Source organism: Schistocerca nitens, chromosome 2 (genome assembly GCF_023898315.1).
Source record: "Schistocerca nitens isolate TAMUIC-IGC-003100 chromosome 2, iqSchNite1.1, whole genome shotgun sequence".
Classification (NCBI taxonomy): Eukaryota; Metazoa; Arthropoda; class Insecta; order Orthoptera; family Acrididae; genus Schistocerca; species Schistocerca nitens.
This window is the reverse complement of record NC_064615.1, coordinates 284,833,711-284,848,585: the sequence shown is the minus strand read 5'-3', so window position 1 is coordinate 284,848,585 and position 14,875 is coordinate 284,833,711. Positions and strand designations below refer to the sequence as shown.

The 14,875-nt window shown below is 38.4% G+C and overlaps 1 protein-coding gene across 3 annotated transcripts in view; it reads left to right on the top strand.

Moving 5' to 3' along the window:
* The window catches only part of LOC126236031 (MICOS complex subunit MIC27), a 53,761-nt gene extending 40,616 nt beyond the window's left edge, over positions 1-13,145 (top strand). Inside the window, exons 4-6 of one of the 3 annotated variants that reach the window (XR_007544864.1) lie at positions 449-694; positions 2,695-2,808; positions 8,195-8,289. Coding sequence is in view for 2 of the 3 variants with exons in the window: in XM_049945054.1 (XP_049801011.1) it covers positions 449-694; positions 8,195-8,289; positions 12,940-12,978 (380 nt within the window). In the remaining variant the exon portion in view is untranslated. Of the gene's footprint in view, positions 1-448; positions 695-2,694; positions 2,809-8,194; positions 8,290-12,939 lie in introns of those variants that run through there. The other 2 variants (XM_049945054.1, XM_049945055.1) reach the window with 2 other exon arrangements.
* The last annotated feature ends 1,730 nt before the right edge of the window (positions 13,146-14,875 follow it).

Below are 14,875 nucleotides of genomic sequence, written 5' to 3'. Positions count from 1 at the left end.
AGAGAGAGAGAGAGAGAGAGAGAGAGAGAGAGAGAGACCTGGCCACCTGTCGTTATGCACGAGGGGAAAAAAAGGTCAGTGTCATGTACCTTTATGAGTGCCTGTTGGCAATACTGAACATTTTGTCTCCTTAAAATAAATGCTGGCCGGGAACTCTCTCATGTAATTTTATTACTTATTTATTTTTATTTTCGTGTAAAATGTCTGCTTTATTATATTTATTAAGTGTGTTAATTGTGAAAATTCATTGTGCATTTGTGCTTTTTAAACATCATTTTACTTAATGCTGATCATCATATTGAAATTGAAAGTTGCAGCCAGGCACTTCACAGTGGTTTGCAGAGTATAAATGTAGATGTATATGTGAAAACATGTCCTGTCCATTAATTTGATAGATATTGTGATTTGAAAATTAATAGTTTTTTCAAACTTGCATTTCCATTAACAGCTACTTTGGCATTTCTGAAGGAGGAGGGGAACTATTTGCCACGCATTGGTGCCATCAGTTTAGGAGGCCTTACGGGTGTCATATTTGGCCTGCGAGGTGGTTGGTTCCGGAGGCTGACATATGGTGCTGCTGGGTCGTTGGCAATGTCTGCTTTGTGCTACCCTCGGCAAGCTTCAGAAGTGTCGCAAGAAGCCCTAACCTATGCAAAGAAATATGTTGCCGTTACTTATAACTTTATTTATGGAGGTAAGATGGTATGATGATAAATTTGATGCCTTTTAAGTACCAATAGAACAAAAGGGTACTCTAAAAGCTGTTTAGAAAATAATGATAATTATTTTTCCATGGGATTCTTTCAACTACACCTCTGAAAATATTGGCTTTCAAATTCTATTCATTGGGCTTCCTTTAAAACCATGCAGTCACCAGAAAGGTTGTAGAAATGTTAAAAGCTGACTCCTGAAGATCAACAAAAGACCCGAAGACCAAAGTGATTTCTCATTACTTAGCTTTCTGGATGCTTCTTTTTAATTGCATTGTGTTACACCCAAACAGCTTATGAAAGATGTTTCTGAATTCTGAAACTCCAGTAGAGAGGATTATTGTTGCCTCTCAGCTACAGTTTTTAAAAATAGAGTTCATCTTATTTGTAAACCACTCTATACCACATTTACTAAAATGGAATTTATAGTATATCTGAGATATTAAAGGTTTGTAAAGTAATGTTATTCTTTTGAAAAATAGCGTAAACAGTCCCACCAAAACTAACCATCCTGTTAAAATTTCTCTAATATTTTTCAATTTGTATGTGTCTGTTGTACCACCAGCAAGATGTATTCTGAAGTTTAGATATCCTGTTATCAATAATCTTGAAATAGTTAATGAAATGCAATCTGCATTTAGAAAGATGGTATGGTATCTTTAGTATTATATCATCTAAGTATAGCTTTGAAAGCTTTAGCATTGAATTTTATACAACACACAAGTCATCTTTTGATTAAATAACATTTACCAAAATACCAAAAAAGTTCAAAGTATCTCTTCTTGAAGGAAATTAAGACGGTCATGCTGTATGGTTTGTCTTTAGTTTAATCTGTTGTGGGATTGTAGTTAATGATTTATGAAGTTAAATACCATTCATGTATCAGAACGTGGATCATAGAAAGCTACTAGATAACACGCATATACATTACAGACTTGCATCTTCGACTACAGTAATAATTGATTCAGCAATAATAACAGTGATGATAATAAAAATCTCCCTGTACAGTTCTTGTGGGAACTTTAGCCAGAAATTAAAAAACGAACTAATATTGATCCAGGATTAGCTGCTATGAATTTACTAGCCATTTCTACATGATATTGACTGTATTACCTTACCTATCCCAATTGGGACAGAGAACATTTAAGAACAGTATATGTTCAAATCCTGAACTACACTACAGAACCTCGTGTTTATGTGGCTATGCATCACTCAACACTTCTGCCACACAATGAGTGGTTGTCATTATTCATTACACTATTTATCTTCCACTGCAGATTTATGCTCATATAAAATTACATAGTGTTAAACTTTCGTTTGATTTTATGTGGAAAAATTTGCTTGATCTCTTGAGGGTGGTGAATGTGGTATAGTTTCTTGTTACAGCTTACAGGATATTACTCTTGCAACACATGTTCTTTAGTACTACTCCAGAATAGATGAACTATGTGTTGGTGGGAGGACAATACAAGGGATAAAAGTCCCATGCTTTTGAGATGGCCTTGATCAGTTTTGGCCTGCATCCTTTTGCTAGCCACTATTGCATACTTTCTTTCCAGTGTTGAATAATTTATTTTTAAAGTGTGTCATATTTGACTCCAGCATTACATTGTAATAGATGTGAGTGAAATATACCACAATTACTGACAAAAATGGCTGTGACAATAAATTATTTTTTGCTGTTGGACCATATCACATCTGAAGGACCTCAGAAGGTATTGGGACATTCAAAACAAATTTTTCCTTCACTGCATCTCACACTTGTCATTTGAGTTCCTTAAAATATTATTTAAATTGTGAAAGCCACTACAATTGTGGGGAATAACTGATGATCTGAAATGATTTTTGTGTATTTATGAAGAAGGAATTTTCATTTCAGTTTCCTCAGCAATGGACTAACACAGTGACCAATTCTTCAGTGAAAACTTCTCGCCCTCAGATCATGTTTGACTCCCTGAGACATCAAACTTTTTAATATTTCCAGGTCACGTGCCATCACTGATTGCCTCTTGACAGGATTTCTGTGAATGAGTGATGGATGTCCAAGCCTCTGATGATCTTCAGCAGGCCCAGTTTTACTGTACCTCTTGATCATCAGGTAAACATAACATCTTGGATGACCTTTTTTCCCTAAGGGTTCCAAAAAATCTGTTGATTTTCCCATTTCATGAAAGGCTGTAACTTTATTGATTTGTAGAAACGGTGTGTATTCTCAGCAACTACGCAGAATATTGTACTGCCTCATTGTGGAAATCAGACTGTTATGCATGACACAATTTCATTTCATGTTAATGGTCTTATACACAGCTGAATCAGTTTTCAGTAAGTATACTAATCATAACACTGTGCTTCCCATTAGCCTTGAAAAATTATAAATTCCTTTATTGATAATCATTTGACATAACCATTCATTTTGTAAAGCAGTTACTGTTAATGTCTTAGTTCAGGAATCAAAGGAGAATGCATAGAAAATATCTTCTAGTTAACATGGTATGAGAAAAGACAACCATTCATTGTATTACCAGTGGTGTTGAGTAGTCAGGCTCGTAAAAAAGTATATAGCTCCATTATTTAACTTAAGGTCTCCATATTCTATCCATGATAAGGATGCATTCATTTTGAAATGATTCAGAAAATGTAATATTTGAAGTGAAGTGCTTCTGAATATTTCATCCATAAGGGATGGCATTATGAGGGCTGCAACCTTTTTTGCCCCCTACTGTGCGTCTCAATGGTTCACGCAGTCATTGTCATGTGGAGAATTGTTTATTTAGGTGGCTGGTGTTGGTGAAGAGTTCAGACGTCTTTTCAAAGTTGCAGACCAAGGATTGTCTAGGATATTTTATGTCTTTTGCTAATGATAAAAATTATTGTTTTAAAAAAGACACTTTAGAGGTTAAAAAACATGAATTTCTGACTGTGAATTGTATTTACAGGGACAGTAGAGTTGTAAAACTTCTGCATACCTTTTCCTGATGTATGTCCTCTCCACTGCACATCACATTTACACTGTCATCGTAGGATTACAACAGATCATACATATACATTGTATTTTGAACTTATTGAGGGATGAACTTGAGTGATTACATTAATTGCTGTGCATTGAAACTGTAAATTATGAGAATGTGTTTAGTACTTTGTCAAAGCTTTTGGAAAAGTTGGTTGAGCCTGTTCCACTGTCATCATGGAGTAGATGTTCCCCAAGTTTTTTCTGCGTACATAGATTTCTAGCTCTTCGTATAGACACATTCTGTGTCCTTTGTTCAGTGTCTGCCGTATTTCAAGGTTGTTTACTACATTGTCAAATGGATGTCCTGTATCTTTTATATTTGAGGCTGTTACAGATTTATGTGGTGTGTTGTATCTGAAGGCATTGATGTGTTCCTTGAATCTGGTGCGGAAGTCATGGCCTGTTTGATCTATGCACTGAGCCGGGCATTTAAAGTTCTTATTCTGTGTCGTTTGAGGATATTGTCAATTTTTTGGGAGGTGTTACTGAGGGAGGGTGTGCAGGCTTTTACTGTATTCTTTTGGTTCTTAGTGGTTATTTTGTTAATTTTATTTTTAAACTAAACTGTCTGTTAGTGTGGGTTTGTACCCATTAGCAACAGCTATTTGATTTATGATTTTTATTTCATTCTGGAGGCTCCCATCACTCTGGGTTTTTATAACTCTGTGGATTATTGAGTGGTAAGCTGCTGGTTTGTGCAGGAGGAAGCATGTGTGTTTATGTCTGTGGTGGTTGTTTTCCTATAAATTTGGAAGACATATTTGTTATCTTGTTTGCAGATGGTTAAATCAAGGAAGTTGATGGTATCATTTATTTCCTGTTCATAGGTGATTTAATATTCTTGTGCATTTTGTTGAATGTTTGGAGGATGTCTTGGACATGATCTTTGTTTCCCCCTTATTTATTTTTTTTGACATATTTTTGTAGAACTCATTTAATCTTGTATCTCTTTATCCGATGTAAATGAACATATCTGTAACATGTATAACTTTGAAACAACAAACGACAGTGTAAATGCAATGTGCAGTGGAGAGGACATACATCAGGCAACAGTTTTCAGACCTTTTACAACATTGCCGTCTCTGTAAGTACAATTCACTATCATAAATTCATGTTTTTTAATCTCTTAAGTGCTTTTTTGAAATCAACAATTTATATCATTAGCAAAAGACACACAAGACCTTGTAGCTACAAATAGGCTGGACCTTATTGACAATGTCAGTATAGAAATGAGAATTAGCAATCATGATGTCTTTATAGCAACTATGATGACAGAAGTTAATAAATCAGTCAAAAAAGATAGGAGAGTTGTTTCTGCTAGATAGGGCAGACAAGCAGTTATTAACATCTCACTTAGACAGTGAATTGGCATCACTTAGTTCCACTAAAGTGGATGTAGAGGAATTGCAGGCAAAGTTTAAGCAGATTGTAAATCGTGGTCTGGAGAGTTATGTGCCTAGTAAGTAGATAAAGGATGGAAAAGTCCCACCATGGTTTAATAACAAAATTCGGCAGATGCTGAGGAAGCAGAGGTTGTTGTACACTTGGTTTCAAAAGGGAATGCGTAAATGACAACAAGCAAAGGTTAGTAGAGGGTCGTGCATCTGTGAAGAGATCTATGTGCAAAGCAACTACCACTGCCACATCTTAGCAAAAGATCTAGCTGAAAACCCGAGAAAATTCTGATCGTATGTAAAATCACTAAGCGGGTCTAAGGCTTCCATTCAGTCCCTTGTTGAGCAGTGTGGTGGCAGTTGAAGATAGTAAAACAAAAGCTGAAGTTTTAAATGTCACATTCAAGAAATTGTTCACACAGGAGAATTGTACAAATGTACCATCAGACTGGTGTAGAGAAACAACCAAGAGATTTGAAAGCAAATAAATCACCAGGTCTGGATGGAATCCCAGTTCGATTTTACAAAGAGTACTCCATGGCATTGACCCTTTACCTAGCTTGCATTTCTCATGAATCTCTCATCCAGCACAAAGTCGCAAGTGAATGGAGAAAAAGTGCAGATAACTCCAGCATGTAAAGAAAGGGTACAGATTGGACCCACAAAATTACAGACCAGTATCCGTAACTTCTGTTTGCTGCAGAACCCTTGAACATATTTTCAGTTTGAATACGAGGGTTGGAACTTAAATAATGGCAACTATTTATTCACAACTGATAAAAAAGAGTTACATGTTTGCACCTGTTACTGCCCTTCAAAGTAGTCACCAGCATTCTGTAGAACTCTTTGCCAGCGATGTGGAAGGCATAGTATACCGTTAGCAGAGCCTGTTCTGTTGGTGGTGTGAATGGAATGGTGTACTGCCTGTCGAATCTCTGGAACAGTTCTGAAGCTGAACAGAGCAGCCACAGCTTGCGCTGTATGCGCCCACGCAGTTTTGTGTAAAATGATGGATGGGTTGTGCTGGTTGCAGGTGATGCTCCAAAAGCGAACGGTAATAAAACTTAAGTCCTTGTGACTTTGATTTGATTCCAAAGATGAAGGAACCACTTAGTGGCATTCACTTCATAACTATTCCAGAGATTCGACAGGCAGTAGACCGCTCCATTCGCACCATCCACTGGACAGGCTCTGCTATTGGTATACTACGCCTTCCACGTCGCTGGCAATGGGTTCTACACAACGCTGGTGACTACTTTGAAGGACAGTAACAGATGCAAACATGTAACTCTTTTGTATCGGTTGTGAATAAATAGTTGCCACCCTTGTATAATAAACTTTCTTGAGACTGAAAAGCTTATGTGCATGAATCAGCGTGGTTTTAGAAAGCATCACTCATGTGAAACTCATCTTGCCCTTTTCTCACATGATGTACTGAGAACTATGGATGAAGGGCAACAGGCAGATCGCTTATTTCTAGAAAGACTTTGACACGGTGCCCCATTGCAGGCTGTTAACAAAGGTATGAGCATATGGAATAAGTCCACAGATATGTGAGTGGCTCAAAGACGTCTTCAGTAATAGAACCCAGTGTGTTCTCCTTGATGGTGAGTGTTTATCAGAGACAAGGGTATCTTCAGGAGTGTCCCAGGCAAGTGAGGCAGGACTGCTGCTGTTCTCTATATTTGGCTGACAGGGTGGGCAGCAACCTGCAGTTGTTTGCTGATAATGCCGTGTGTACGGTAAGTTGTTGGAGTTGAGTGACTGTAGGAAGATACAAGATGTCTTAGAAAAAATTTCCAGTTGGTGTGATGAGTGGCAGGTAGAAAAATGTAAGATCAAACCAGTAATGTCTGGATACAGTATTAGTAGTGTCCTGGTTGACACACTCAGGTCATTTAAATATCCAGGCATAAAGTTGTAATGCGATATGAGGTGGAACGAGCATGTGAGAACTGTGGTAGGGAAAGCGAATGGTCATCTTCGGTTTGTTGGAGGAATTTTAGGATGGAGTGGTACATCTGTAAAGGAGACAGCATATAGGATGCTGGTGCAACCTATTCTTGAAAACTGCTTGAGTGATTGGGATCTGTACCAGGTTGGATTGAAAGAAGGCATCGAAGCAATTCAGAGGCGGGCTGCTCGATTTGTTACCAGTAGGTTCAAACAACACATAAGTGTTATGGAGATGCTTGGGGCACTCAAATGAGAATCCCTGGAGGAAAGGCAATCTTCTTTTCAAGAAACATTAGTGAAAAAATTTAGAGAACAGTCATTTGAAGCTGACTGCCAAACGATTCTACTGACCAACTTACATTGCACGTAAGGACCATGAAAATAAGATTCGAGAAATTAGGGCTTATAAGGAGGCATATAGACAGTCGTTTTTCCCTTGCTCTGTTTGTGAGTGGAACAGGAAAGAAAATGTCAAGTAGTAGTACAGGGTACCCTCCACAATGAACCGTACAGTGGCGTGCGGAGTATCTGTGTAGATGTAGATGTTGATGTTGAACTTACACTGTCCTTGGTCAGCGACTTTGAAAAGATGTCTTTACTCTTCAACACCAGCCCTGTTAATAAACAATCCTCCACCTGAATATGATGATGTGAACCATTGCAATGTGTAGTGGCAAAATAAACAAGTGACTAACACAGAAACTGTTTTATTTGTATTTGAAGTTCATGTTACCAATCACCATTGCTCTGTTGGCCAACCTGTGATGCTTTTGCTGCCAGTGAATCATTCTGTTTTTTGCTCCATAGGTGTATGCACATTAAAAGACTAAAACTATATTATCTGATTGTCAAACAGAATAACAGTGCTGCTACCAGCCAAATTTATTGAGTAACAATACATGTGCAATCTAAATTGCCACTTTCATTGTCCACAACTTTTAAGCATCGTTATTAACTTCGTTATTTAGTTAGCTTTTTCCATAAAAGACATTCCTTTGTACAAGATGAAAATAATAATATTGCACAGTCAATCAGTTTGATGTTTTATAAACGAAACACACTGAAACTTTACAGGATTACTTTCTATAGTTACTAATTTCAATTTCTTCATGTAATTTTTTCAGTTAAACCAGAAAATACACAATCATCAAATCCTATGGCCGGTGACTTGAAGCATTCTTCAGATGCCCCACCAGTAACAGCTCAGAAAGATACTCAGGTATTAACACAAACACAAAGTAAAACAACAGAAACAGAGCGAGTTGATTTAAACCCTTTGTCCTCTCCTCTCCCTGGTGGCAAATCCAATGATGCTGGGGTTTCAAGTCCATACAATAACTTAGTAGCACTTGCTGAACAGAGTAGTGATGTTATGTATTGGGGTTTTAGACTTGTCTGATGTGACAAGGCTATACAGTTTTCCTGAAGTGGTATGCTAGACAAAAGTTCGTCATTCCCTTGTCCATGTAATCACTTGAAACAGGATGTATAAGAGGAAACATTTTGGTTCTTGAAAACTAAAGAAAAGAATATAGGCATTTAACTGTTCAGTTATCACTAGAAAATTCAGTGCTGCAGACAGTGACAATTTATATGCAGTATGTAACACTGGTCCCTAAATTGTCAGGTTTGTCTAAAAGACAAGTTATAAAATTATTTTAGAAAATAAAAGTGTTGACAGTTTATGAAGTGTGTAACCATCTGAAGTTTACATGCACTCACATTAAAGTTAAAAGAACATCAAAAATACATAAATAGGGTAAAAATTGCAATAGCACTACCAAGAATATCTCAAATGGAACAATGAATCTTGTGTTGTAAAAATCTAAATGAAATTATGTAAATGACAGAATTTGAAATTTTAAGACTGTAAATAGAAGGAAAAAAGCTTCGAAAAGCAAGAACCACCAAAAGGGTAATTTATTCTAAGTATTTCATAACTTTTCATTGCATGGACACACAAAATTTAATCACTGTCTCCCTCTTCAAGATTGTTAGGTTTCTTTAACACAGTGTAGTGTAGAGTGATCAGTACCCAGAAATTACTACACTGTGAGCAAAAGAAGGGGAACAATACTGTCTGTGATTTCTCTATTGACAAACAGAAGCTTGCTGCCCATATATATTGCTGTGTGAGCATATCTGTTGACAGGATATTAGTTGTTCTGAAACATGCTCATAGTCAATAAGTACTACATATAATGGTATAAGATTATTAAGTTTACAGACTGTTTTAACACATTTTTCTGCAGGAGCACATGCTACTCTCATTACACACGTCATTACTTTTTTCCTTTGTGCAAACTTTACTTTCAGTCACCAACTGATTTTGTTAGTGCATAATTATTTTCCATTGTGTTCATTTTCAGTTGCTGCTTACATTGTATTTTGGTCATTTATGAAAATATTCTTAAATTACATTTTTTTCACATAAATTTAAAATATATTTCATATTTGAACATGTATCTGGAAGAGTGCATACTGTGAAAAGACATAGCTACATTTTTGTAATGATTTTCTCCACATTATGCTGAAATTGCGTGTTCATTTTCCGCCATCAACAAAAGAACATGTACACTACTGTAGGCCATTGCAAAGATTTTCTCCCAGAGCTGATTCCACAGGTCATATGTTTGTAATAAACTGACAGTGTGGTTTCATTTCGTAGATTTATTTTAATCCTTTTTCTGATATTCCAAAATATATGTAAAATTGCTAAACAGTTGTCTCGATTTTTTTGTGAAGTACCTCTGTGTAAAGTGCCAAGGTTCTATTTTATGTGATTTACTCCGTACCCAGAGGTGTACTTATGATTAAATTGCTGGTTTATCAAAATGGTTCAGAGGAAATGCATCAATGTTCGCTTGGAAAGTTTTGAACTTTAATAAAATTTCATAATGTATTTTATGGGCAGTTTTTATACTGTACAACTAAAACAGGATCTTTTCTGGTTCCAGTTAGTATACGATCTCATTTGCATTCACAATTTACTTAATCCCTAATAAAACCTGAATTTGGGTTATTTGTAGCGCTATTTTGACAGGAGATGCAGTAGAGATCAGTAACAACACTTTCAAAAGCATAAATTGCTTCTCATCACTTAGAGAAGCCATTGAGTTGCAAAGAGTCACAACGAAAGACTGCTAAACACTTCAGCTGTAAGACAAATATTGTGTGTGTGTATTTTCTATTGTGAAAGAATGACTGTTTTGTCCAAAAACTTAAATGTTTAGCAATCTTTCTTCATTGTGCCTGTCTGCAATCCAACACCTTTTTTATGTGGGGGGTAGCAAACTATCCTTTTCATGGTGTTGTTGTTCCACCCAGGATTTTCCAGTGCTTGATAGAGATCAATATGTATTCTAGTTCTGTTTATTTGTCTCAGAATTTTATTGAAATTACAACCAATTAGATGCACTCACTATTTTCATGAGATAAACCTGTTACAGGCAACCAGATTTTTGCTTAAATTCTGTACTGCAAAATCTAACTTCGTTGGCTTTAGGATGATCACTGAGCTATGATTAATAGACTATATTCAGACCAAATTTCAGTCACATCAAATTCGATTTCAGACTGCTTGCTTTCTACTATTAAACATGACAGCGGCTCCATGATTATGCAGATGAGGTGTTCATGTGGTATATCATTTGTCCTGGTATGAATACTGTAAGAAACAAAGAGGATTCTACAGTGCAGAGGATGTTCCCTTTCAAGAATACTGCTTTCCTGGAAGACTCTTCCATGTTTGTCCAGGCTACATTTAACAAACAAAAGCATGAATGCCAACATCTTTATTGTTCAATCCACGAGTGTATTTTGGTTGTTTTAGAGGAAAAAAAAAACCATATGCATATTACTTCCCTTTACTCATGGTTCAGGCACATGTACCTTCTCTTTATACACAGCCCAGTTGCATTAATGTGACAATCACCTGTGTTCAACATACAATAACCACTCATAGATGGCAGGTGGCAGCAATAGCAGTGGAGGGTATATAAAGCATGTTGGGCGATGTGGAAAACAGTGCAGTCTTTGTTGTAATGGTCGAAATGCCAGATGTCCAAAAGGGCATGCTCATTGGCTTTTGGGCCAAGGGTGGAAGCATTTCTGAAATGGCTAAGTGGGAGGGGGGTGGGGTTGGTTCGGGAAGAGACCAAACAGCTAGGTCATGAGGTCATCATATTGGGGAAGGACAGGGAAGGAAGTCAGCCATGCCCTTTCAAAGGAACCTTCCCGGCATTTGCCTGGAGCGATTTAGGGAAATAATGGAAAACCTAAATCAAGATGGCTGGACACTGGATTGAACCATTGTCGTCCTGAATGCGAATACACTGTGTGCCTAAGTGTGTAAACTGTTTGTGTGCCTCTATGGTTTAAGTATACCACGCATTACAAAATGGCACTATCCAAAACGAGTGCCGAGGCAACTGTAGTGCACCACAGGGCATAAATGACTGGTGAATACGTCTATGGAGACATGTATGGGTGAACAGACATGCACTTTTGAGCAACTGACCAACCAGGTGAATCGAGGGGATACCAACAGTGTCTCCTCAATGACCATTCAGTAAAATTCGCTGTGTATGAGCCTCTGTAGCAGGCACCTTTTTCATATGCTCATGCTGGCTGCTGTTCATGAGCAATGAAAGCTTTAATTTGCACACGAGTACCACAACTGGATGTCCATCATGTAGTGACAGGTGGCCTTTTCAGATGAATCACATTTTATGCTCTATCAAACAGATGGCCAGTAACAATCTTCGTAAGGGTCCTTGCCAGAGAAGGGAGCCTTGTAGTCCAGGAAGTGCTTTGGTGGCATAACCCTGGGTGATCCTGTCATTAAGGAAAGCACAGTGGATCAACACAAGTAGATGCCTATCCTTGTGGATCATGTCCACCTCTGTATGCAGTATGGTTTTTTCTTGGGACTCCTCCACCAGCAGAACAATATGTTACACAGCTAACAGTGCACACGTGTCAGTTGAGTTCCAGGATGAGTTCACCATACTCCCCTGGCCATCAAACTCACAGGATTAAAACCCAATGAAGAATACGTGTAACCACCTTGATTGGGCTGTTAGTGCCATCCATCCTCAAATAAGTAACACAGCGCAGCTGGCCACAGCTCTGGAGTTGGCATAGCTCCACATCCCCATTGGTACTTGTAGAACCTCAATGACACTCTTCCTGCATGTCCCATGCTTTGACAGGTTCTCACAGTAATGTGACTGGACAGTGTAATTGCTGTCAAATCTAAACACTGCTTGGTATGAATAACCGTACAAAATTCTACAAAGTTGTACCCTTGCAGTCTGTGACAGACTGCAACCCCCCGTCGGCTTAAGGTGATCCCATTCACATCTCATTGTTTTGATTTCTTTCCATTGTCATCCCTTAGTCTTATATTTTTCCCCCGATTTTATATTTAACTTTTCTGTATTGCAACACTAAATATTATTGTTAAGCCTTGTTTTATCATTTGAGACATGAGAACTTTGTACCTCATTGCGCAATGTGTTTTTTTTTTTTTTCTTTTTTTTTTTTTTTTTCTACTCATTAGAATAAGCAATTTTTCCATTCCTTGTTTCTGCACTCCTTGCTCTATTCTTGATGCTTGTAATCTCTTTAATGTAAGTAATATTAGCTTTGAAAACCACATATATTTATTGTAGTGTGTACTGTTTCAAGATTCTGCACCATACTTGTGTCCAGGAAAGTTTTTCTTTTACATATTCTTGTGTATATGTAATGTGATGTGATATTTTGTCATTGGAATTGATTTCGTATTATACTTGCAATCATGAATGTTTAGACAGGTTATGATAATGAATTATCTTATGCTAATGGTATGCTGTTTGTTCCACAGAAAAAAAATCTTCAGTCAGTAAATCCCCACACACAGTGATCTAAATGTGGAGCAGTGTAGAAAGTGATGGTAATTGTCCAATAGTGTCAGTGTAGCTGTGTGTATATATTTTTTGTGAATGTGAACATCCTCTGAAATTGTGCCACTGTTTGGAACTTCACATAACTGACAGTTGTGAAAAACTTCAATAAAGTTGTATAAAAATACTTTCTTTCTTGTGTGGCTTCGTTGGATCTGATTATCTCTTGAATATAGTGTGTACTGCAGGTATTATTTGAAATAACCACTTCGTTAAATGCTGAGAAAAGTAACAAAAAACCTATTCAGTTTGGGGCATGCAGCTGTGGCTAGTTGTCTGCAACTAAATGGATTATTTCTTGCATCCTAGAAATCTGAAAATTCACATAAAATAATAATATTTTATAAATATATTAGAGGGAAACATTCCATGTCGGAAAAACATATATAAAAATCAAGATGCTGTAACTTACGAAATGAGAAAGCGTTGTCATGTTGATAGAGACAATAAAAAACACAAACACACACACAAATTTCAAGCTTTTGCAACCCAAGGTTGCTACATCAGGAAAGAGGGAAGGATGTGGGTTTTAAGGGAGAGGGTAAGGAGTCATTCCAATCCCGGGAGCGGAAAGACTTACCTTAGGGGGGGAAAAAGGACAGGTACACACACACACACACACACACACACACACACACACACACACACACACACACACACAGGCAGACATATGTAAATGCAAAGAGGTTGGGCGGAGATGTCAGTTGAGGTGGAAGTACAGAGGCAAAGATGTTGATGCATGACTGGTGAGGTACGAGTGGTGGCAACTTGAAATTAGCGGAGGTTGAGGCCTGGTGGGTAACGGGAAGGGCAAGTTCCCATCTCCGGAGTTCTGATAGGTTGGTGTTAGTGGGAAGTATCCAGATAACCCGGACGGTGTAACACTGTGCTAAGATGTGCTGGCCGTGCACCAAGGCATGTTTAGCCACAGGGTGATCCTTATTACCAACAAACACTGTCTGCCTGTGTCCGTTCATGCAAATGGACAGTTTGTTGCTGGTCATTCCCACATAGAAGGCTTCACAGTGTAGGCATGTCAGTTGGTGAATCATGTGGTTGCTTTCAGATGTGGCTCTGCCTTTGCTTGTGTACATCTTCCAGGTTACAGGACTGGAGTAGGTGGTGGTGGGAGGGTGCATGGGACTCGTCTTACACCGAGGGTGTTTACAAGGGAAGGTGGTTTGGAGATTTCATAGGGATGAACCAAGAGGTTGGGAAGGTTAGGTGGACGGCGGAAAGACACTCTTGGTGGAGTGAGGAGGATTTCATGAAGGATGGGTCTCATTTCAGGGCAGGATTTGAGGAAGTCGTATCCTTGCTGGAGAGCCTCGTAACCTCTTGGTTCATCCCTATGAAATCCCCAAACCATCTTCCCTACCCTCTGGCTCCTACCCTTGTAACTGCCCTCGGTGTAAGACCTATCCCATGCTGCCTCCCACCACCACCTACTCCAGTCCTGCAACCCGGAAGGTGTACACGATCAAAGGCAGAGCCACGTGTAAAAGCACCCACGTGATTCACCAACTGACATGCCTACACTGTGAAGCCTTCTATGTAAGAATGACAAGCAACAAACGGTCCATTCGCATGAACGGACACAGGCAGACAGTGTTTGTTGGTAATGAGGATCACCCTGTGGCTAAACATGCCTTGGTGCACGGCCAGCACATCTTGGCAGTGTTATACCGTCCGGGTTATCTGGATACTTCCCACTGACACCAACCTATAAGAACTCCGGAGATGGAAACTTGCCCTTAAATATATTCTCTCTTCCTGTAACCCACCATGCCTCAACCTCCGCTAATTTCAAGTTGCCGCCGCTCGTACCTCACCCGTCATTCAACAGCATCTTTGCCT